Raw genomic sequence first — 25,842 nt, 5'->3', positions numbered from 1 at the left:
TTGCTTAAAGTTTTACTTCGATAAGTTGTTAGCGTAGCCAAAAAGAAAGACAGCGCTCCTAGACGGGAATACGTAATGTTCAGGAAGCTTCATGCTGATACACCACCATAGTGAGCTTGTATGTTTGTCTCCTTTGGCGAGAGGGCACATAAACGACGATTGCTTCAACCCAATGTCTATAAGGTGTAGTACGCAATATAATACACCTTTCCCACGATGCTGTGATAAATATAATAAATATATATTCTTGTCACTAAATTTGTATACAGAAAACGCAGGGGTTTTGCGTTTTACCCACGTGTTTAGTTATCTATGATCCTACCCACATTTAAGTGACGAACATTAGATATTTCAGACACGCGATAAAACTATATCATTTTACCCGATAATATGTGTGCACAGAACATGTCATTGGTGTCAGTAGATGTTAAGTAACGTTTCACATTTTTTCTGTGTGTTTATTGTAATACACAAATATATTACGACCATATGTTACACTAATGACACATTAGTTTTTTACAATTAGTGTACGAAATAAAAATGTTACTGATGCAGGAACTGATAGATGACTGGCGAATTGTAAGTAAACTTTAATGAAACACCTGTGGCAAAAAGACACGCTTTGATGAGATGGTTGAAACGTTAGAAAATAAAAAATAGTGTAATATAAAATGTATGTTGTTAAAATGTTTCATTGCACTAAAACTATCTCAACACAGCCGGAATCGGCAGTAAGACCCTTATCACGTAATACTTTAAGTTGTAACGGAATATACAAGATTGCACAAATATTGTAGCCAATCATCGGTAAAAGCTAGGAGTATACATGGAAGCAGCAGCATGCTTTACCAAGTAACAACTATCAACAATAAATATACACATATTATTATACATTAGCACCCATACGTCCACTACACAGCTGAAACTCTTGTGTGGTTACAGCTAGAACATAAAATTGTAGGACACATATGAAAACATAAGGCACTCAGCCACAATAAACAAGTTTTATCATTTTGTCAAAATCTAATTTAAAATATTTTTCCCATGTTGGACATGATAAATGGATAAATTTGTACTATATACACCATAAAGCAGAAACTTAATTTTACTCAATAAATGCAAATTGAGCAATAAACGCAATCATTATGGCTGAAATGACATAAAACGCTAATAATATAACAGGCATCCTTTCATCAGATACAAATTCAGGTTTGCTATTGATGTGGAACTCTGTGCTCTCTGCTGCCACATGTGAGCTACAATTTGTTTGCTTAGAGGGTGATTCACTCAGTAGATTTGTATCATCAGAGGAATGGGATGGGGTTTGAAAGGATGTAACCACGCTGTAGGGACCAACCAACATTGATTCATTGCTGACCACACGAACAGCAGCTACACGCACTTTGTATTTCGTAGTTGGTTCTAAATAGTCAAGCAAGCAGCAACACTGGCTGTACATCATCACCTAGTTGAAATATTACAAAGTAATTTACAAAATATACAATACTATTCCATGTGTTGACGGATGGAAGACACAACTATGGTACAAAATATTATCTATAAACACCTGCTTTTCATTTTCTTTGATTACATCAAATTGTATGTAAAATAGTTGACATAACCTTGTATCAACTATTGGTTTATTGTGACAAGTTTTATTTTTGTTGTACTTTCCAAGGTGCAGTGCTTCACATATTTACCTTGGTTGTTGAACCATCTTCCAAACAAAGTCTATACTTAATATCATCTCCCTTCGTAACATCACATGCACTCCATGATATTTCACATGTACTTGAAGTTATATTGTTTACGGTAGGTGCTGAAAATAGAATGACAGAATTTAATTTTTTTTACAATCTTAAATGGTATCTAAGGCGTCAGAGAGCAGTTTATTTTCGGCATAAAAAGCAGGCAATGCGAAAACAAACAGATTACAATATTTAAGATCTTACGTTCCATAGTTCCTGGACACAGTATGGTTGTGGTGAAAGAATACTCAATCGAAAATGGTCCAGGTCCTTCTTTATTGGTAGCATTGATACGGAATTTATAAGATGTGTTTTCTGCCAATCTGTTTATGCGATAGTTGCAGCTTGAACCGTGGTATATTGTAATGAACCTTCAAATACAAACCAATGTAACCAAAGAGAATATAAAGAATGAGTTACACAGCTTAATTATCTCATTAAAACAAAATTGATTATTTGTTCAAACTTTATACTACAATAATAAAACTTTTATTTTAGAATTTACTTTGTGGAGTAATTATCATTTCACCCATTGCTGTTTTTGATTCCTGCATTTTTTAATTTCAACTATCAAATTTCAGTTTTGTCTGATTATTCATTCAGATTTAAATAAATATATATTAGGGTGGGGGAAGATGGAACACCTGTTCATTCCAATTTCTCCTCCAATTTGGTAGTAAGCAAAAAACGTTCGAAGACCTATGAAACTGTATGTTCACAACTCCCATGCACCGTTGTTAATTGTTTAAAACACGATCAGAATATTTGGATACTATGTGCTAAAGGTGTCCCATTTTCCCCACCCCCACTATATTTTCCAACTAGATGGGATAAGCAAAGATTAACTCTGTTTAACAAAACCAAACATCACTCCAAACTACCTTCCATGTTTGTCCCTTATCTGCAGCAAATATGAAACTGCTTTGTTTGATTTTTCTCCCCAATTTAGCTTTAAACTAGTGGCAGAATATTGAACACAGGTTAATGTTGGTGGTTCAGGTCGTGTTGGATTTGTTTGATAAACAACTGGTTGACTTATCGGACTTTCTCCAATCTCATTTCTGGCAGAAACCTTTATCCTGGGAGAACATATGAAAATAATATTACTTATAACAGGGTGTACTATACACACCATTCACCATATTCCTTGCCTCATACACATAGTTTGTTTCTGTATGACCTAATTTAAACAGCCTTTTAGTATCCACTGCATTAAGGCAATAAAATACCTTCGCTGTAAATGTGTATGAAAGCAGGTCACTACAGTGATATTTAATAAGGTTTTAACTGATACTGTACAATTTCTACCCTTTTTTATAAACTTACATGCCAAATGTATAAAAAATTGTGTTTTGAATTAATTTTAGCTTGGTTTTTGTGTCCTGTTGAACAAAACTGTAAACCACAAAGTAGTGGCATCGGCATATCCAAACTTTTATTAAACTTAAAGTATAAGTATTTTATACTTTAAAAATATGACTTTTGAAAACATGCTCACCTGTATGTAGTATCTGGTATAAAATCATTGACGAGATATTCCTTTGTTTCGACATCAACATTTATAACTTCTTCGTTACCATCTTCGTGTTTTAAGTACAAGGTGTATAAAGTAATAATTGAGCCATTGTTTTGTGGTTCATCCCAAGAAATATTGAACGCATCATCAACACTAACCACTTTTATATTGGTCACCATGTGAGGCACATCGTGTGGTGTGATCACTTGCCCAACATCGGACACAACACTTTTGCCAGCTTTGTTCACTGCCTGTTGATGACAGACTTATAACTTTACAGTGCAACACATGCAATATTGCAGAACGTTAAAGCGTTTATTTTTTTCACTAGTAGTGGTCAGTTCAACATTAAAGCAAATGTTAACATGTAGCTTTACTAGCTCATTATCACAAAACCTGTATTTGTTTGGCTAAAAAATAGTAGTAGTGGAAAATAATAGCAACACACGTCACACATCTAAAATTTTTCCAGAAAAATACAAAAGAAAATATTTTACTGTGAAGTTAACATTATGGTAGACAGACAAGTATATACAATGTTTTTAACCAGCGGTTCCTTTGGTTCCTTTTATAAATTATTTACACATGAAATCCACAGTCATGTAAAACATGTGAGTTTTAACTGGCAGGTGAACTTTGGGTTGTTGGGTTAGATTGATCATGGTATAGAGAGAGATGACTAACTGTACTGAGTGAATGAATTATCCGGTGATATCACAATTTTATCTCTAAATATCAGACATGTCACATAACAGTAAAGAAGTTTTATATTAAAACAATTTTATCATATACGACATATCTTATGCTTACTTGCAAGGTAAAGTAATACAAGGTGTTTGGTGTTAAACCATGGATGGTGTAAGAAGTAACAGATTCAGTGAAATATGAGGTCAGTGAACTTTCAACACTTCCCCAGTTTATTTCATATCCACTGATAGACGATCCATTATCAGGTGTATTCTGTGTATGAGTATGAAGGTTCTTATTATGTTTACACAATCAAATGTAAAATTATTGGAATTTGCATAATATATGTGCAGCATTAGATTGGTGTGACACAAGCTACAACGCAGGTTGCTACCGTATGTAAATACATGGCAGTGAAGTAAATTTAATTGTCTTGTGGGGTTGCAGGGTAATTTTTTCAAGCTTTAAATTAACTTTGCTTTCATGAAATGTGGAATTGTACCTTAACAAATTAATTACACTAATCACACAATAACAAACTTAACCAACTAGAAATAAAATTTATTAGGATTGAATTTATCATTTTTCACATGAATGTTAATTAACAAAATAAGATTAAATCACAAGAGCTCAGTGTCTCCCAAAGTTTACTAAATTAACAAAAACTTTATAAGTTGTAATTTTGACTTAAAAGCAACTTGTTATAAGAAAAATGAAAAGGGGATTTTTTAGTAGAAATAAGTATAAAATATGAAGTGTTAATAATGGGTTTGGAAAGTAAAACGTTATAATAAACAAACCATCCATGAGAGTCGAGCAGTAGTAGAATCCATACATACAACACATGGTACGTCTGGTTTGTCTGGTGCAGAAGCACTTGATACCACTTCTAACCATTCAGACCAGTCACCAGCCTGCCAATTAATTACAGTTAATTTATTTTTGTTTATTCTATTGTGAGTTTATAATTCTACTGCAATACACATTCAATCGGGCATCAAGGTTGACAAATTTGACAATTTATAATTTTAAGTTCCAACCAACAGCTTGTGCATTCTAACTTATTGGTTCTCAACCTTTTTAGCTTATGAACCGGTAAAACTTCAAAACAAATTATGCGGATCAGTGAATCTTCAAAATCAAAATTAACTCAATACATAATTACAACAAAAGTATGCAACTCAAAAGTAAAAATTAGAAACTCCATTTAATGTAGAATTTGCTGTTAAATGCGGTTCTATTCAAGTTTCCGCAAGGTGAAGTACAACCTCTAGAGTCCTAATCCTTGCCCATTTATTTTGTTAACTTCAACTGTCAAAAGATAGGTTCATAACATGTATGATTTAATAATAATTTTTAAATATTGCTTCTAAACAAGAACATTACTCAAAATATCTACCCCAACACAGTTGAGCGCACGCAGTGAAAATGAATATTTGGTTCCTGGTTTAAGATTCGAGACAAGAGCATCAGTTTCTTTGCCAGAATATGACATGCTTGGTTCACGTGACCCCATTTCATTGGTTGGGATACAACGAACATCATATGAGGTCACATTGGCCCCTCCAGTGTACAAAGGTGATTCTGTTGACAATAATTATATAATTAGTTTCATGTTGGGATCTTCAATGAGGGACGTGCTTTAAAAAGTTTTAGAATCCCTGCTCCAGTTTGTAAAAAAAGACTTTTAAATCTAGATCAAAGTTCAAGACCTCCATAACCCCTCCTGGCTGAACCACTGCTACTGTACATGTATAACAAGTTAACAACTTACTCCATTTAATATTAATACACGTAGCCTTTGGTCGCATAGCAAGCATGGGTGGGTTGCATACACCCGGCACAACAGGAGAAGTGGTGAAAGATAATACATCGGATGGTAAGCTTCGACCACCGAGTGTGACACAGAAGACACGAACACGATACGAATGACCTAGGATGGGACATATTGATGTTAAACGTGAGTCTCAAAAGATTATTACCAATCACAGCATATATATTCACCATTTGGTTTGGTAAAATTTGTTTGCTATTTGTAATGTCATTAGTAGGTATGTGCCGAGATAAACACGAGCTTAATGCTCATGACTAAGCGTCACCTATACTAAACAAAAAACAGAAGTCTATTTTTCTGCTTTATTCACCCCGATGAACTTCGGCACATGCCTGACTATTATTTCCAATCACCATACAAAAACTCACAAGTACATGTAACATTATTTTCCCCCAACTATTGGAGTAAAAGAGCCTAAATAAAAACTGCTGACTTTTAAGCTTTGTAGCAGCTGTGCCTTTCCTGGACTCGCTACTTCAATTCCTGGCCTTTGCTACGACAATTTTTTAGAACCAATTGAATATTAACCTGGATGTAATTCATCAAGAAGACATTCCTTGTTCAAACCAGTGTAAACAACATCCATTGGTTTGTTCTTCTCTTGTGACATTTCAACAATGTAATTGTTGACTGGTGAACCTCCATCATCATGTGGTGTATCTGTGTATTATAACTATGTGTCACATACTCTCCACACAATTCAAAGTCACAGCGTCACTTACAAAAACGCAGTTAATAGTTAAGGTTAGACTATATAAAGTATGGTCATTGTCATTGCTTTTCAACTCCCTTAGTTGGCCTTGGTTTGATTGTGTCTCTTGTGGGTTTGAGTGGTCTTAAGTTTTGGGGATTATTAGCTTTAAAACTTCATGGCTATGGCTATATTAAAAATACATCTATATTCTATTGTATTCAAATTATAGTATGTATTGCCATGGTAGAATAAATGTAGCAAGGCAGTTAACTAGTTAAAGGTGTTTCTTTATTAAGACGTTTATAAGAGCACAATATTAATGAATACACAATCTTAAGTAAACATAGATAAAGGGAAGACATCTGCCATTTTTCAAACATAAGCAAACACAGTATTCCATATGACTTTGTATCCTACTTACCCCATGATATTTTACAGAATTTTGAATTTACTTTCCCAACAACGAAAGGTTTGGGTGGGGGAGATGGGACATCTGGACATGTAACAAACGATACTATGTCGCTCCATTTGCTACAACCTTCCTTGTTGTATGCACATAACTATAAACATGTTATTTAGTGTTACACTGAATTCCTAAAGAAAGGTTCATTAGCGAAAGTAGCTGTTTAAAATAACGGTAACGTCTGTTTAGTTTAAACTAATCATCTAAATGTGAAATATCCCACCAACATGATTTTCATAAAGGTTTTTTCGAAACATGGCTATAAAGCATATTTAAGATGAATAAGTAATTTTACATTTTACCTTGTGTATCCCCATCTTTACATAAACTGTCTTTGTTTAAGTGTTAATTACATAAATATTGAAGCATGTGTATCGTATGTTGTATTTATGGTAATCACGTTAATAGTAAAGACAAACAAATATTTCCTAATCGATAAAAGATTATGATTCTAATCAATTTCAGCCACTGTATAAAAAAGTTATAAAAACATCTTACCCTGAATCTATAATGTGAGCTGCGCACTAAATCTTTGACGATAAATTTGGTATCCAAACCATCGAATTCTGGCATGAACCCATAGTCATTTGACTCATCATATTTTTCAAGGGTGTAACCAGTAACATTTGATCCAGACTTCTTCCAATCTAATGTTAAACTGTTTACCATTGCTTTTGTCAACCTGGGTGCTTCTGGCCGACCTGGTACAGAATCTTGTGTGTGAAACTTCACTACTGTGCTCCATTCACTGTAATATTATACAACAAATACATATTTACAGTAAGTTATTTATACAGGTAGTTTGCTATTAGATATAGCAGGTACATATTTTTACCCATAGCCTGTTTTAATGATTGTTGTTTTGTAGTATTTATTTATTTTAGTGGTCAATATCACTGTTGTTATTATGATTGAATGCATTTATGTTTTTTAGCTTATTAACGCCTCAGCCATTAAATTTAATTTACCCTGATGAAAGTAACACTGATTATAACTTCAATAAGTTGGTATGTAGTATAATATTGATGTAGGAACAGATTTATACAAATTAAATAATTCTAAATGAATTTCAAACCTAATCCCTATTTTATTTTCCCCTGCCAGTCGAAACTTGTATTCTTGCGATGGTTTCAATCGAACAACTTTATATTGTTTCTGATGTCCCTGGTAGAGCAATGTAAATGCTGAGCCGGAGTTTCCACCATCCCATTCAAGATGATAACGAAATATTTTTTCTCCATTATCATTTGGTGTCTAAAAACACAAAGCTTGTATATTTTTATGTTTTTTTATTCGATGCAGTATTTCAATACACTTGTTTGTCAAACTGTTTGCGTTTTACACACTTTATTTAACAGTGTTTTTAAAGTTTTTCCTCTGTATAATTTCACGTTTGGTAGCAAAATATTTATACTGAACTGACAGTTCATATTTTAAAAAGCCATGTAGTAGTCCACCCAACACAATATAACAACAACCGCATATATTATAATAAACCCACCATCCACTTTAAAAGCAAAGAATTCTTGTTTTTGCTTGCAACCTTGGGTGGTGCGGGTGTATCTGGTCGGCAACTTAATGTACGAAACTCAGTAACTTGAGAAAACTCTCCACTGTGCTTTAAATATAATGCTTGCAATCTGTGAGAATATATTTAACTGATGTTTTTACCACTAAATCAATGATGCCATGGTTGCAGAATACAATATAAGATGGTTTTGGTCAAAAATATGGTAAAACATCAAAAGAAATGTTTAACATGAAAATAGCTTCAGTATATTAACAAACCTGAGACAATAATTTGTTGCTGGTCTTAGATCAGTAACCATTCTTTCCAACTCCTTGCCACTAAAAATAAGATAATATATAAACTATATACCACATAGTTAGTAAACGACAACTAACTAAATGTTACCAGTATATGTCACTGAAGTTACATGGGCCATTCTTTATATCACCGAGGCACAACTTGTACACAATGTTAGTTTGGTTAATATGAAAGCTTTCATTCATATGTAGCAGCGGGTCCCAACATACCAATACACTCCTTGCTTCCACTGTTTTCACCTGAAATGGTTAAAAAAATGTCTGCATTTTTACATTAATAATTTTACAATTATTATTTATTACCTTATTATTTATATAATATTAATTTCTTAGAGTAATTTAAGGTATTACCATAGTTTTATATCAGATATAAATTCTTGTTTAATATGTTATAAATAATTATTTTTATATATTATATATACTAGTACTAACTACAAAAGTTAAAGTTAGTAGTTTAACATAGTTTTTCTTTAAATGGATTTTAGGAATTCAGAGTTATAAGATTATGAACAAGGAGAACAAAAGCAGAACATTCATTAACAATTATTGTTTTGGTTTTCAGAATATAACTTTGTATGGTTTAATGTAAAAAATAAAACTATCTGGAATATTTAAATGCATTATACGGCATCTGCCATCCATTCTACAGTATACATAGAACACAAGTGCTAAATGTGTTTACATAGTATACACAAGTGGTAGGTAACTTATACAAGCAGAGTAATAACCATTGAATACCTCAGGCAATGAAAGCAGTGAGTTGTAACCATAGTGGTAAATAATATACATAGATAGACACAATACAGTGAATTGCGAATATACCACCGTTTGCGATTTAGTTTTGTCACACTTTTTGTTTATTCCAACCTGTTTTCACCAATGGTAATGGTTAAACTAAGTGATCATTTACCTGTGGTTTGGAAACAGCACTCAACCAATCACGAATGGAATCGTAAACATTACAATCTAAAAAATAGATTTGGTTACTTCATTTTTTGCTTAAGCAGAAACAGTGTGAACAACAACTGAATTCATTTTTCTAAAATGCCTTTTTGATCCTTAGCATATGTTTTGTTTAGTAAGTTTGTGTTTTAATCAATATTTGGTATGAGTAGCGTCTGCACATAACTGACTAGTGGTGAGTAAATTAGTAACTCTTTAATTGAGAATATTTTGCTAATGACATTTTTAATATCATGTCTAGAAATTGAATGTACAGTATGCTGGGAAAAGTGGGACGCCTTTTTACTTTATTTTCTATACCATTTGGTAGTAAACAAAAAAGGTTCAAAGAATTATAAAACCGTATTCTTATGACTACCATAGACCGTTGTTATTTGTTTAAAACACAATCAGAAAATTTGTATATTATGTTCTACAGGCGTTCCGTGTTCCACCACCGCACTATAAGTCAAATATTTATAAAACAGACCCTGGTGGAGGCAACCTAAATAGGCTTTTGAAATGTTGGTACAAAAAATTAATTTGCCAAAAGAGCTGTATTGGAATTGTAATAACAGCATGTTCACACAAATCTTCTATTCGGGCAGTGTAGGATGCATAAAAGAGCTGTACGTATTAGGTAATGCCACACAACATACTTGCACCTTCATTACCTTTTGAGGCAAACAATGGCCGCTGTACATATGCAAGTTGCTCTTCACTACTGCCTGGTAAAACCTGTTGAAACAGTTCCATTTGATCACACGCAAGATATTGTTGAAAATAAAATGACTTCCTTTATGGGCAATTATAAATAGCATTTCAAATCAATTAAGTAACTATATGAGCATGACACTCAACCTGTTTACAAAATGTTGCTCATTATTACTAATTTTACACATAATGTATATGAAGTTTAAACATTTTTAAGCACAGACACATGCTAAATCAAAATGGAAACTGCTGTACTAACGATGGATGATTCATAGAATAATAACATAGAAAGTGGTTGTGTTGGTGCCAAACAGGTACACAGATAGTAAAATATGAGAATATATAATATAGAAATACCTAGATTAATATGTATAAATGATGTTTTTACAGTTACTAAAACAAACACGATATGCAATTTTTTTGTGATAGAAACATGTCGATAAAAAAAGAAATAAAAAACATTAACTTACTTGATTTACGGATGCATGTTGTGGTGCAACTGCTCGATGTTGATAAGTGGTGGGGACGATTGGATCATTATTTTGGTTGCGGTTAAAAGTATTAGAATGGTTTTCATGAAGAACAACAACTCGCCTTTCTCCATTGGTTTCAATAACCTGTGATATGTAGCCCGGTGGTGCATATATGGTGGGGATTATTCCATTGTGGGATGTCATAGGTACATCAGCAGGACCTGTGTGGGATCCATGTGTCATAAGCGAAAGCATCAGCTAATAGCTTACTCTATCTATTTCCCTGCCACTCCAAAAATAAAAAAAATATTCTGTAGGTGGTAACTCCTGTTTTTTATATATATATATACATATATAAATGTTTAATTCTTTCACTATACAGTTAACTAATTTGCACACAACATTCAGCATAACTATTGCAGTTTAATGGAAATTAAAAAAACAAAAAGAAAACAATAATGTTGTAGACGGTAGAACAAGTACAACGCAATGCACTATAGTGCAACTTGACAACAAAAAATGATATTAAAAAAGATAAAAGCTTAGAGAATAAAGCATAAACCTATTTCAAATTTAGTGTAAAACTTATTTATTACGCCAAACTAACATATGACTAGGGTCACTGGAAAGAAAGTTCTGTGAAGAAAACATTTCAAACATAAATCTACATAATATAAATGCTTTACTTTACATGTCAACTTTAAACATAAGTGATTGCAACATCTGGGGCAATATACCATGTGCCATTGAATGGTAATAGTGTATAGTGCTGATTGTGACGTAATGGTTTTAATGGTATTGGTAACAAAACATGGCTACTATGTACAATATTCGTATAAAGCTCACCTCGGTAACTACGATATGTTCCATCTTCACTTTGTATCGTGAAAGTTTCTCCATGGTTCACTTGAATAACAATTGTGTTCTGAGCCAAATATGTCAAATTTAGATGTGAATTGGGAAACAACTTAAAAGTTGGTAGCATCTATATGTGAATTAACAAATCTTGTTTACAGTGTAAGACTGCACAGAAAAGCTAATAACATTACAAAACTTAGTTGAAACGGTTGCTTTGCAATTTGAAACCTCACAGCTTACCCATTTATTTTCCTTATACATTATAATGATAATATAAACATATTAACAGCAAAATTTCACCGTATAAAGATTTTTAAAGCAATTTTATTGCTGGGTATGTCACTCCTTCTACAGCCTACAACAGACAGCCCTCTTGAATGTCTGTACCTACACTACTACTTCTACCAGTTGATTTAAATCCCTGATTTTGCCTACTTGCAATTTGGTAAAGTTTATGCTCAACATCAATGCAAGTCCCCAAAATAACACGACTTTGAATATTGTTCTTAATGATTAAACATAGTAATTTTAAAGGGTGTGCTTTTCCCTATTAATGTAAACATTACATAATACAAAGTCGTGAATTTATCATTATCAACAACAGTCAACAAACAAGTAGAAGTGGCATGCACAGCAATGTTCCTTAAGTTTGTATTAAACAGCATTTTTTTTACATGTTTTTGAATTATTTTTCGACCAAACAGCAAAATTTTTGACCTAAAATTAAACATCATTTGTTGGTGATGCCTCAAAAAGCAAAACTTTTACTGGTCACCAAGCAGCTTAAAACAAATCCTGGTCCAATTCAATGCTTATATATAACAAATATTGGAATGTGCGTACCACATTACATTCTTTTACAGACGGTAAAGAATTTTATTTTTAACTGTGAGAAGCTTTCTTACTTCTGCAGTTGGAGCATACATATCAGTTCGCAGAGTCTGCTCTAGTCCAGTGTAACATAATTCTTCATGACTGCTGCAATCAGCCATTCGACCATAAGTTGTACTGTCCATTATTGATTTTCCATTTTCCATAACGGGCACAGGCATAATGATAAACCTAACACTGGTAAAGAATAAATGCTTTATTAAGTCAAACGCTTATCACGAACAGTCGAACCTACCGCTGCAGACTCCCAAGACAGACAGGAAACGAGAGAGAAAAGACACGAAACAACACGACGCAATATTAACATCAGCTGAGAGAGGTTGTGAACTTCGTTCGTACTTTATTCCACCAGGTGAAAGAACAGTTGGGCACGTGCTTACTTTGATTTAATTTTATAACATTGGCTACATCAACGCTTCTATACAAATATATATATATAGCGTTGGTTACACTTTAATTTAAAAAAGCATTGGTTACAATCTGTTACGTGGTGTTAAGATACCTTTTTCTTATTGTATAAGTAAAACAAACATAAGCTATTCTTGTTATTATTATAGCAAAATTATATCCACTACTGCATTTCAGAGAGGCCGGTCATGGCTTTAGTTTTTAGTTCACGAGAGGCGTCTTTTAACTGTGCTGCTTCCTTAACATTTTTTTGTAATATCGCTAAAATAAAATGGCACGCATTTGCCCATTGTACAGATAAACGTCACTTATTTACTAGTGACTTTACGGCTTCTCGCCTCGTGAACTGACTGGACTCTTTTCGAAATTAAAATCATATCGAATGAATAGATGTAACTTATTTTATCCTCGCGTGGCCGCAAAACGACAGTCGGGGTTTAACACCTCGTGCAAGCTTACGAGTTACAATGTAGGCCTATGTACTTTGTGGTTGATTATCTTTTTTTGTATTTGTTTGTGTATGGCTGATAATTTGGACAACCCATTGGTGACCTGGGTTGGAGCAATTGCCGTTAAGTGTCTTGTCAAAGGACACATACGCCCACACTGGTAACAGCGTCGAGCCTTGAACCCATTACCTCTGGGTTACAGGCAGGCGCACTAACCACTATGCCACGGCGCCGGATATCACCGGACAGACCAGAGTATAACCAAACTAGGTAAGTATATATAATGCGATGTAACGCTTAACCGGCGTAGAGTCTATTGATTGGGTTTTGGCGTCCGTCCGTTCGGCGAACAGACGCCACTTTTCAGGGTAAAACTTTCTTTCCTGTTACTGCTTTCCCACACGTGTTTCATGCTATAAAAGCCCTCCTATTTCTGTGTTGTGAGGGCAGTAGGAGCTTTCTTACACTCTTGCTGTCCTCACGTTGTCCCCCAGCCTGCTCGTTTGTTCATCTAATAAACTGAGTTGTCGACTTAGCGTTATGGAGTCTTTACGTTGAGCGCGACTGTTAAACCTTATTACTGCACCCCCGACATCCGCTATGTCCACAATATTTACTATGTCCACCATCCCCGCTATGTCCACTATGTAGTGAATATTGTGGACATAGCGGATATAGTGGACATAGCGGATATAGTGGACATAGCGGTCACAGTGGACATAGCGGACATGCACTAATTAAAGGGACCCATTACTAGTGGGTCTGGAACTTGTATTGAGCAGACGGCGCTCGCGGTACTAGCGTAACCTGTATTAACATTTGTATTAAACTCTGTTTTACCTAATTTGGTAAAGTAACCCAGGGTAATGGGTTCAGGCCTCTTAACGGCAATTGTTCCAACCCAGTGGTCACTGATGGGTTGACCAACTTAACAGCCATACATAGAATTTAAAAAATAATCACCAACGAAGTAACACACATGGTAACTCGAACGCTGGCACGAGGTGTTAAACCCGTGTGATAACGACTGTCGACGGTTTCCAGCCACGCGAGGATAAAGTTGTATTCATTCCGGCGCCGTGGCATAGTGGTTAGCGCGCCTGCCTGTAACCCAGAGGTAATGGGCTCAAGGCTCGTCGCTGCTACCATTGTGGGCGTGTCCTTGGGCAAGACACTTAACGGCAATTGCTCCAACCCAGTGGTCACTAATGGGTTGTCCAAATTATCAGCCATACATAAAAAAAAATCCCCTCAAAAAATAATCACCCATAAAGTAACATACATGGTAACTCGTAAGTTGGCACGAGGTGTTAAACCCGTGTTATAACGACTGTCGTTTTCCGGCCACGCGAGGATAAAGTAAGTTACATTCATTCATTCAATCATGTATTTAAATTTTTAACCCTCGATCTGAAGACTATTTTTGTCAAAACCCGTGTCGTATTTGTAATGATTACCTTAACTGACGATGAAGAAATGTATTTTTTTGCAGAATCGGTAGAAATACATCAATGGCTGACCAACGATGAAACGAATGTTTATGTTAAAAATGAGATGAAAAAAATTAATAGCAACTAAGTACATCAAGTAACTGTTTTTGTTGACTCGAACAAATACATGTTCTATTGCATCATAGGTATTAAGTAGAATATTAAAAATAAATGAGCATACATATATATATATATATATATATATATACATATAACACGATGAAATCACTCAAGCTAGTTATCTGTTACAACTTTCTATAAATATAATTCAGTTTATATGAAATTGATGAACATTTTTATGTTGGAATATGGACAAAAATGAAAACTATAATGAACAAGATACTGTTCAATACATAAATAGAAAGTCACAGTGTGAGGCTAGATTGCAAATTATAAAAGTTGACCTCACAACCTCTCTGTAATAAATAAATTACATTACAATAAATAACTATATAGTGACATCACTTTGACCAAGAAGAGAAAGAACATCTTTCCAACGACGGTTACTACGGGATACCATTGTGACATCACAGATATGAGAAAACAATTCATGATGGGTGAATGAATCAGTTGGTAACCTCGTAAGAAACTGTGCAGCCTGAATAAATTCCATTGCAAGCAAACTTTTTTCATGTAAATGAAGTATGGCTGGAATTATAATTTGAACTTAATTTAGAAAGGTGTATTAAAAGTGCTAAAGTAAATAATAAACATTTCAAAACCCAGAAAGTTAGTATAATAATATAGATACTAGGGCCTATGAAGTTTGTTTGTAATTGTTCAAATCATTGTATTCATTAATACTACTGTACTTGCATACCAAATTGTTGCTAATTACAATTCCAATAGATTTATGTTCACAGATATAATAAATATTTACCAATTGCTGTTTTAAACAAAAATTCTTCTCCATCCCGACAAAACATATCCCACACCCTACATGCCATGTCAAGCGATAAAGCTTTACTAAACATTGTGAATATCCTGCAATAAATTTATTCGTTAAATATTTTATACAAACATTAATGGAAAATTTACACAATCAGACAAATGTATTAACTTTTGCCACTCAACACCAATAAAGTTAAGAATATAAAAATAAACAGTGACTCACCAATCAATTAGGTAGATGTCAGGTGTTAAATTGTTATGTTTAAATCGTGCAAATAGTCTTGGCAAGTTCTCCTCAAAAAACACTTCAAACGAAGCAAAATATATTTTCATCTGAAAAAGAATCTTATATTATACAAGTAATGTATTTAATTCATCATATGTACCAACTCTTCGTTCAATCTAAAGAATGCAAGTTGACAGGGTTTATTCAGTAAGTTGGAGAATGTTATGAATGCATATGCTGGTTCCATGTTCAGTAACAACATGGCAGCAACAAATGACATGCCTTGTACCTGATAGAATAAAGCAAAGGTAAATTATTTAGCACATTAATAATACTAAGGAGGTTCTTACCCAGGCTTTAATTATTTTAAAAATTGTCTTTATTGAATAATTTTTAATAATTTTAATGAATTACTGGTGAAAGGTATTATAACCTGGAATTGCATTTATAAGTTATATAATGTTGGTAAACAATTCTAATAAGTAATTGCCATGTTTTTTATAAGAAATAAATACCAACTCACATAACCAACATCTGGCCTATAACAAGCATATGCTCCAAGTATATCATGTAATACATCGTGGTAAGGTCCGCCCTGTAAAAAACATTTGTTTGTTTGTCATTTGTACGTCCAACAAAACTATTCTAAAACTGCTGTTTGTGCCAAAACCACAGTGACACATGCATTTCTATTACATTGTAAAGGATAATTTGCCCAAATTCAGGTTCAATTGACTATGAAAGGCTGCAACACAGCTTGTGAAACATTTAGTAGATGCAATTAGAATTTTTAGAGAAAAGTTTCTTTTAAGAGAGGAATATTCGATTTAAATACAGTGAAGACTAACTTTCTGAAAAATACAAAGGTGTGGAAAAGTTCTTGAAATATCCAACCGAATTAGTTCCACTGTACTCTCCCTATCCGCCGATAATGATATTGTGTCTGCTTGAAAAAGACTATCATTAACGCTGATATGAAGGTTTCTAACCATTCATTTAATTTTTAAGCAGAAATTATTTGATAATAACCACAGAATGGGATTTGCACAAATAGGGTTAAATTTTCGTATATTTTACAGTAGTAAAACAGTTTTGGGTTTACATATTGATTTGCTGGTATGGTTAAAATGCTTTAATTAAATAAATAACAAAATCAACCTTCACTGCAAGAACTTTGTGTTTCGTGCATCGAGCGAATCTTTTCTTGAAACCTCACAACCATTATGGAATATAAATCTGTCATAATACAATTTGTTTACTTTTTGATTAGGTCTCACTTAAATGGATTTTTGTGCAGTATGAAATTATTTTTAAATATCTATCTTCAAAATCTTCGCAAAGACAAACTCTTCTGTACACTAGGATTTCCACTTAAAAAGCCAAAATATGTTAACAAACTTTGGCAAAGAATTGCTTGTTTTTTTAAATTTGTTGACATTTTTTTGTTGCTAAAAAATAGGAAATTGCTTATTTTTTCGGAACATGCACTAAAAACTAACCATACTACTGTCAATTTTATACCTTATGATAGGATCGTGCCATGTGGCAATAGGTGCTTCTTATGGGAAAGGCTGTTGCAGATTTTATGACACATAGCATAATAAGAAATAACTAAACATTGAAATGATTAAAAGTTAAAAAAAATCACCTTCAGTTATATTTAATTCATTTCCTATGGATAACTGCCATACTTTTCCTCTTACATTAGGAGGGAGTCCCTGCCACCATAACATACGAACCTTGTTGTTCTGATGCCTGTTAATTAAGATTTGATTAACCAACTGTTGCTGTTTATATTTATTAAAAGCATTAGGAATATTTAAATTTATGATTCTCTTATAGGGGAATACTAACAAAAATTGAAAATTTTAAATTTGAATATGGATGGTGAGAATAGAGATGCTCAAATGTGATCTAAAGGTCTCACCAAAGTTTCAAAAACAAATAAGGTTCTCAAAAAATGTGTGAAAAAACCTGCTGAAGCAAAAACAATTCCATTGTGTGACAATGTGTGAGATTTCTCATAAGAAAAATGTCGCTCAATTTTGACTGTTTATAGTTTCTAAACTACTTAAGAAAATCAGCGTAGTCCGTGGATCTGTGTAGTTTTCGGTCAGTTTCTGGTGACCCTGACTGGCAAATATACACAACGCCAAGAAAAGCTGGTCCATAAGTGAACAAAGATAAGGTTTTTCAAATTGCGGATGTCTCAGATGGCGTTTAGGTAACATTGATATGGTTTCGTGCAAAGTAATGATAATTCCTGCAAACTGCAATTCAATTGATCCAAAGATAAAAGTCAATTACAGTGTTACCAATGAATTGGTACGCTGTGTTAGCTGTACCACATTCTGTGGCACCAGATTACAGGTTCTCCTATATGCATTGAGTCAACTGAGATCACAATTACAACACTGTTCAGGTCGACAATAATATCCCGCCAGTGAAGTAAAACATGTCCATGATAGTAGTGTGGAAAGTCATTATGTGTGCATGATAAGGAAATATAGACCAAGTGAGTTGTAATCATATAGATCTTAATAAACAGTAAAGACAGCTATGAATGGCTGAGTGCCACAGTGGCATTTCTTTCAAGATGTGTAGAACTGAACATGATTAATAACAAGTCAACTTTTAGACATAGGTAGTTGTTTTTCAAATGTATAACAAAAATCTCAATGACAATTCTAATTAAACAAGTTCGCTTACACCATCACAATTCCAAATTTCCTATAAATTTTTTAGTTTTTTGAAATAAAGTATTTTTAAGCATTCTGGATGTATAAACAACAACTTACATAACTTCCCAGTTTGGTAAGATTTGTGAAATCCACTGTGAACTTGCAGAAGTAATTGTGTCTTCTTGTTTTCTTTGTTCTTTCATTAACTTGTTTCTCTTCTGAACATCTTTGAGTTCTACCAATTAAATTCGTATTATGTAGAGATAGTATATATCAACGTTAACCCTTATTAAAATCATACATCATTACAATAAACAGCATATAAAATCCAGCATACCATTTTTCTTTGCAATTTCCACCATCTTTTTATACTGTAATCGATGTTTCTCTGATTCTTCAGCAGACTTTTTTGGTAAATTGCTGCAAATAAATCAATGTCATTAATTTGAAACAATAAATGTGAATTCGAAAAATTGACAGAATAAACAAACAGCCCTGTTATTCTTATTGAAACAGAGGCATTGATACACCCAGCTCTATAAATGAAGCAAAATTTAGGACAAAACTCAGATCAGAGTAATATTTCATATACTAGTGGGGAAAATTGAGTATGAATTAGCAAATACTGTCATATAAAAATATTTTGACGCTTTTGTTTGAACCTTTTTGATTTTGTTTTAACATTCTGTTATCATGCTCAATGTTGCCCAAAAAATGGAAATGTAACTAGTCAAATAAAAGAACGAAAGGCTCTTTTTTTTGAAGAAGTTGGTATACCAATTTCCCCCATTTTGTGGGGTAAAACGGGTATAACTTGCAAAAGCAGTCTTAACTACTATGTAAGTGCTTATTACTGAGTTTACCAGAATAATCACAAAAGCTTCTTTGTGCTTTTACTTTGAATTATCTGTCATACCCAATGTACCCACAACAAAAAAAGTAATGTACCCATTTTACCCCTTTTTTTATTAGCTGTAATATATATATATTAACATACAAACAACAAACTTGTTGCAATGAAACCTTTAAACAATGCTTAACAACTTTTAATACAATTAGGGTCATAGCACACTACACAGAAAACATTATATTGAAGTTTAATGGGGTACTAATACTTTAAGTTTACATTTGAACAAATGTTTTTGATTGCAAAATACCTTTCTTGCAAAATGTAATAAATATTTTTGTGTTAAATTAGTTGCTTGAATAGTGGTGAAATATAAAACATAGAATGATTTTCGGTAAACCAAATATAAAAAAAATTAACTTTTGTGCAACTATGCCCATATTACCCCTTATCATCAATTTCTCCCACCTCCTTTTACACAATTACACATTAGGGTTTGTATGTTGAACTCACACAATCTATGAATTCTGTCAAATAAAATAAACACCCAATAAAACAATTAAATCAAAAAGCATCATAATTAATCAAGGATAATATGTATTCACCTTATGCCTGATGTTAAAGTAAACAAAAACACCCACACACACCCACACATTTCAGTATAGCCTTGTTTAAACACTTTTATTACCTTGGCCGGTCTTCTAATATAAGAGCTGTGGTTGACATTGGTTGAGGCTCCTTGCTTCGCCAAAATCTTTTTTTTCTGCAATTAACAGAACTGTTCATGTATAAATGATACTTTTAAGAAAAATAAATACATATATTACTTTAAAGATTAGATAGGCTATTAGTAGTTACTACTTCTAGCCATTTGGTATTAACCAACTAACATGCGAGATGTGACTGTTTGTAACACGAGGCGCTGTTAAATAAAACAAAATGGGATGCACTAAAAACACATACACACACCAATTGCTGTGGATATCTTGATTGGCAATACAAACAAATCATAGTTATGGAGCTAGTACATTTGCATCTGATTTGTCCTAACTACAATTCTACAAATAATCAATAGATGTTTATATGACTTTACTTTCAAGGACTTAAAAGTAGTAACACAACCAATAACTTTAGGTTGAATGGTTTTAGCTGCTATTGACTCAACAATACTGTGTAAATGTACTAGCTTGAGTCTAATATACGGAATAAAGAACTATTTGTTTATTTTACAGTCATAGCCTGTATTAAATTTAATACATCTGTTTAGTTTTACTAACATTAAATCGGACTATTTTAAAATCTTTAAACTGCGATGCATTCATGAACACTAGTGAATAACTACTGTTGAAAACATGAACACAGACTGAACTGATAAATAGGAGAAAAAATGTGAGTGTGACGTTAAATGTATATTTGATAAATGAGAAGCAGCAGTGACAGGACAAAGGGGTGAGTAATTGAAGTTTTAACTTCTGATTAATTCTACAGATTAATAAAGAATTAGCTTTATTTAACATGCTACCTAAAATTACATAACTAGTCCATATAATAAAGCATAGCACATTCAATACAATGTATTTATTTACTAATATGATGACATTATAAATTCAACTAAAATAATTGTATTCTAGTTCATATATTCAACTTGGGTGTTTACTGTTATCATGTTTCAACAACCACTGCTTAGCTACAGCTTCATTAACATAATTAGGCTGTAACACACAGAAGAAATAAGCATGCTGTTGGTAACCATTGTTTCTAATCAATAATAACTGCCACCCTTAAAGGGGCATACCAACAAAAAATCAAATGGGATTTCCTATAAGAAAAAAATCACTCAAACTTGATCGTTCCTAGTTTCCAAAATATTAAAGAAAATTCAAATTTTATTTCTGATTTGGTATAATGAATGCTTCTTCTTTAAAACTATATAAAAATAATTGTACAATGTAGACTTAATTGAGTAGGTTAGTGGTCATATAGATCAGTGGCGTTTTAAGATATAGAAGCCTCCCCCTTGCACGGCTTGTACGTAGGCCCTTCTTTATCACTACATCTGGTGAGCCGTAAAACAATTCAACCCAAACTGTTACATATAGGTCTCACTATTGGCGCAAATAGGCGTGTTTAAAGGGGGGATTCTAATTTGCCGCGCAAAAAACATTTGGCTTTAACCCCTCCCTTTCTACTGTAAAACTCCCCCCCCCGTTTTACAAACTTATTTAAATGTTTAAATTACCACGTATGTTGTCATGTTATTGGGTTACGACGCGAAGCTTATTTTGCGACGTAACAACAATTTATATGTGGTTAATTTTTTATCGGGTATTATAGTGGGCCCCCTAATTCATGTGGGCCCCACCCGCGGCTGCGGGGTTCGCGGGGTTGATGATACGCCACTGATATAGATCCTTTTTCGTCGAACAGGTGTTCTTGTTGTTGTTTTTTGGACAACTTTTTTCCGCACTCACTCCAATTCTTAATTCTAGCATTTATTCTTTAGTCTTTTGATTGAAATTAAAACATAGTAAATATTTATAATTTTTGGGCTAAATTTTCAGAATTGAAACCCCATAATTAGCGATTAATTACCGATTACTTTATTGTTTGATTAAATGCGCCAAGTTCAAAATGCACCTTAAATCAGTAGCCTTTGGCTTTCTTTACAGTAGTATACAAATATAAATAAAAAGTATATATAGTATTAGTCTCACATATCTTTTATTAAAAGAAAACATATCCAAGTTAATTCCTGCGGCAAGCGAGGATCGAACCCGGTACTTTAGGCTATGAAAGCGAATGCCATAACCCTTTAGCCAATAGATCCAGTAATCATATTTGTCGAGACAGCGGTTATATTGTCTGGGAATATGGGAGGGCACGTGTTGGTGAGATAACGAATCCTCACATCGATTCACGCCTAAATCAAACTATTTCCATTTAAGTGAGGACGCATTAAAAGTTTTTGATCAAGCTCAGTCGACCGTTGTAGTAAAAGGGTTAATTAATACTATACTAATTAGTTTAATTAACGTGCTCACGCATTAGATCTTTGATCTCTTATTATGTTTTAATTTTCAACTGAATATAGCTTCATAATATGCTGACTCAGCACTTTTTTTCCTTGTTCATTAATTTTTAGCACTTTTTGTATATTTAAATGTCCATTATGTCTCACTAGTGACTACTGTTGCATTGTTTTATGAAACAAGTCCGTTTTCGTGTTTAACATTAGGTTTGAAAATATGCTGAGTCAGCATAATCCATTGTGTACCTAGGTTCAATCAAAAACTAAAACACAATAAAGTATATATTTTACAATTTTTTTTATATATTCTTGAAGAAGAAGCATTTGTTATTAAAAATCAAAAATAAAATTTGAACTTTCTTTAGTATTTTAGAAACTAAAAAAGGTTAAAGTTAAGTAAAATTTTTTCTAATGGGAATTCCCATGCATTGTCGAAACAGCAGATTTTTTTTTACTCTAGCGTTTTTTTTCACACGATTTTTTAGAAGCCATATAGTTTTGGGAAACTTTAATGGTACCTAGGTTGTATTAAGCATATTTATCCATATACAAATTTTGATTTTTCGTTGGTTTGCTCCTTTAACCATCTATCACAGTATATAAGTAAAAGGTTAAAAAAGAATGGTGTTAAAGTAATTACTTTGAGCTTCAGCAATTAATAACAGCTTAACATAAGCCTTAAAAAAACAAAAAGTCATTGTGCAGAACTTGATTGACACATACCTGAAAGAAATTGGGGATTTTGGTGCGGTGTGGGTTGAAGATGTTTCTTTGTTTGTTTTAACAACTTGTGGAATTTGTTTCTGTGGTGAAGATGTCAAGGGAGAAGATATCCTATCATCATGTAAAGCTTTTTTTTAATTGGTATTATCGCATGCACATATTTTTATACATGTGTGTTTTAACAACTAACATTTTGCTGTAATTTCGTTTTTCTATTTTTAATCTGTTTATATATATATTTATAATATATATATATATTTATAATATATATATAGCCCTTATTGATTCTTTTATTGTTAGGAAGTGAGGGAATTAGTCCATACCTAAGTTTGATATGTAAAGATCAATGTACAAGATATAATATAACAAAATTGGTACACACGTTTTTTTAAACTTTAAGAATTGTTTTTAATTTCTTCGCTCAAATCATAGACATTTGCCTCGTTAAATCAACTTGAATGTATACAGAAATTTAAAATTTAGGAAAATTACGGAAAATGTGTTTTATGCTTGTTTTAAGCCTATACCAGTTACGGGAAGGTTACAGGAATGTGTTTTAAGCTTGTTTCAAGCATATACCAGTTAAGGGAATGTGTTTTGTGCTTGTTTTAAGCATATACCAGTTAAGGGAATGTGTTTTGTGCTTGTTTTAAGCATATACCAGTTAAGGGAATGTGTTTTGTGCTTGTTCTAAGCATATATCAGTTATGGAAAAATTACGGGAATATGTTTTAAGCTTGTTTGAAGCATATACCAGTTACGGTAAGGTTACTTGAATGTGTTTTATGCTCTATTAAATCGTTGTGAAGATTCTTTTTGCAGTAATCCTTGAATACCTGTGTCCAGTTGCTTGAAAATGTTTCATAGAGCGTATCATACATTACCTTTGTTGGTGAATTAATTAATCTTTCTACATCATCTTTCAAAACTTTAATATTTTCTCTATCCATAATAAAGGAAACGTGGTTTGACTTGTTCAATGCAATTGCTTAAAGGATTTCGGACAGAAACAATTTGTGGTGATTAATGAATTTCCTGAAAGGCCACAGGAAAAATCGAGTTGCCGGCAAACAAGACATTGATATATGCTTAAAACAAACATAAAACACATTCCCGTAATTTTCCCACAACTGGTATTGTGCTTAAAACACATTCCTGTATTCCCGTTCCCGTATTCCCGTAAATTAGTTTGCAGTTTTGCCCCTCTTTTCCGTATTTCCGTATTCCCATAAATTAGACTGTGATTCCCGTCGTTCCCGTATTTCCATATTCCCGTAAATTAGTATTACCCAAAATTACAGGTATTTTTAGGTCAATAAATAATCAATGTTTTTAGTAATATTTTCATACATAAAGAACGCAAAAATTATCTTGAAAAAATTATTTTTTTCCAATTTGAACACATCTCCTATCTTACCATCCCAAGAGTGAGGTAATGCTTCCCTTCTTTGAATGTAAGGAAGATCCAGGTTTATTTACCACAGGTGCAGGTTCATCAACCTCAGTAGTTTGTAAAGTTATATCAAGAAATTCAGGGGAATTTGGATTTATTGAACCATTTCTTTCATCTATAGTATCTTGTTCATTTATGTCAAGTTTTAATGCATCTCCATTTTGTATTGGTAAATTTGTTTGTAGCGTTAAGTTTGGCACATGACTGACGCCGTTTAGTGGTTGGCAAGTTGAATTATATTTAATACAAGTTGGTGTTGACGTACATGACCGAATATGGTTGATTTCTTTCAACCCCAGATCAACTGACTGCCATGAATCTGGTGACAACTGAATTTCATCTGCAGAGACATCAAGTGTTGGAATATCATCATCTCGTTCCACATCGGAATCCGATAAATAGCTTGAATTTCCAACAGGTGGATCATCATTTCCTGAAGCTTCCATTGTAGATAAAAAAGTCATTCTAAATAGAAACCTCCCGATCTAAATAACACCATCTAATGGTTGTGGTAACACCCTCCATTTAAATTTGGTGACTCTTGGCTGTCTGAATATAAATAATATTATTTAAAAATTGAAAAATTTAACAAAAGGCAGAAATTAAAGTTGGATGGTATTGGAGAATCCTCTCTGCCGACGTTGAAGATTAAGCAATACATTAAATAGGGTTATAGCGTTAAGTGGTGACAGAGAAAAGAACCAATAACAACTCAGAAATTTCAGAAAGTACACCCCAGCTAAAGCACTAATAAACCATAAACTTGGTCGAAACTAAACGGTTGAGGTTGAGGGACTGGCTAGTAGCTGCTTTTTTCTTACGAGACGATTATGACGTACCACTTTGTACGTTTGTGACGCTATTGGCCGATGTGCGCATATGCTAGAGATTTAATTTTAACTTATAAACAATACGTAATACGTATAAAAACATATATATTCCTAACAAATGTTTAAATGATTTTAAATAAATTTATTAAATAATTAACCAAGGTGATCC

The 25,842-nt window shown here is 33.1% G+C and overlaps 2 protein-coding genes across 6 annotated transcripts; both read right to left on the bottom strand.

The window, feature by feature from the left end:
* Positions 1-1,087: 1,087 nt before the first annotated feature.
* On the bottom strand, positions 1,088-12,994 carry LOC149733366 (fibronectin type-III domain-containing protein 3A-like). Of its 2 annotated transcripts, none has more exons than XM_089880956.1 (22): positions 12,883-12,994; positions 12,662-12,824; positions 11,745-11,883; positions 10,896-11,119; positions 10,386-10,449; positions 9,680-9,735; positions 8,858-9,009; positions 8,731-8,790; positions 8,444-8,582; positions 8,018-8,196; positions 7,441-7,690; positions 6,901-7,039; positions 6,314-6,445; positions 5,726-5,884; positions 5,351-5,535; positions 4,752-4,865; positions 4,075-4,224; positions 3,247-3,515; positions 2,630-2,827; positions 1,953-2,119; positions 1,701-1,819; positions 1,088-1,465 (listed from the first exon to the last, which is right to left on the bottom strand). In XM_089880956.1, exons 2-22 carry the CDS (start codon positions 12,806-12,808, stop codon positions 1,106-1,108), a joined length of 3,402 nt encoding a protein of 1,133 aa, XP_089737082.1. In that variant the 5' UTR covers positions 12,809-12,824; positions 12,883-12,994; the 3' UTR covers positions 1,088-1,105. The 2 variants fall into 2 exon arrangements, with proteins under 2 accessions (XP_089737082.1, XP_089737083.1); XM_089880957.1 differs by having other exon boundaries at positions 11,745-11,823; positions 12,883-12,992.
* A 1,973-nt stretch (positions 12,995-14,967) lies between these two features.
* Positions 14,968-25,527, bottom strand: LOC149733365 (TBC1 domain family member 14-like). Of its 4 annotated transcripts, none has more exons than XM_089880969.1 (13): positions 24,808-25,523; positions 23,391-23,501; positions 20,328-20,402; positions 19,130-19,212; positions 18,910-19,027; positions 17,760-17,866; positions 17,270-17,347; positions 16,960-17,057; positions 16,635-16,706; positions 16,272-16,400; positions 16,109-16,218; positions 15,875-15,978; positions 14,968-15,642 (listed from the first exon to the last, which is right to left on the bottom strand). In XM_089880969.1, exons 1-13 carry the CDS (start codon positions 25,305-25,307, stop codon positions 15,443-15,445), a joined length of 1,785 nt encoding a protein of 594 aa, XP_089737095.1. In that variant the 5' UTR covers positions 25,308-25,523; the 3' UTR covers positions 14,968-15,442. The 4 variants fall into 4 exon arrangements, with proteins under 4 accessions (XP_089737095.1, XP_089737096.1, XP_089737097.1 ...); XM_089880970.1 differs by having other exon boundaries at positions 16,960-17,054; positions 24,808-25,521; XM_089880971.1 differs by lacking the exon at positions 16,272-16,400 and having other exon boundaries at positions 24,808-25,527.
* Between the last annotated feature and the right edge of the window lie 315 nt (positions 25,528-25,842).

This window comes from Ciona robusta, chromosome 7, assembly GCF_009617815.1.
Source record: "Ciona robusta chromosome 7, ASM961781v2".
Lineage (NCBI taxonomy): Eukaryota > Metazoa > Chordata > Ascidiacea > Phlebobranchia > Cionidae > Ciona > Ciona robusta.
The sequence above is the reverse complement of the archived record's forward strand: the minus strand, read 5'-3'. Positions and strand labels throughout refer to the sequence as shown.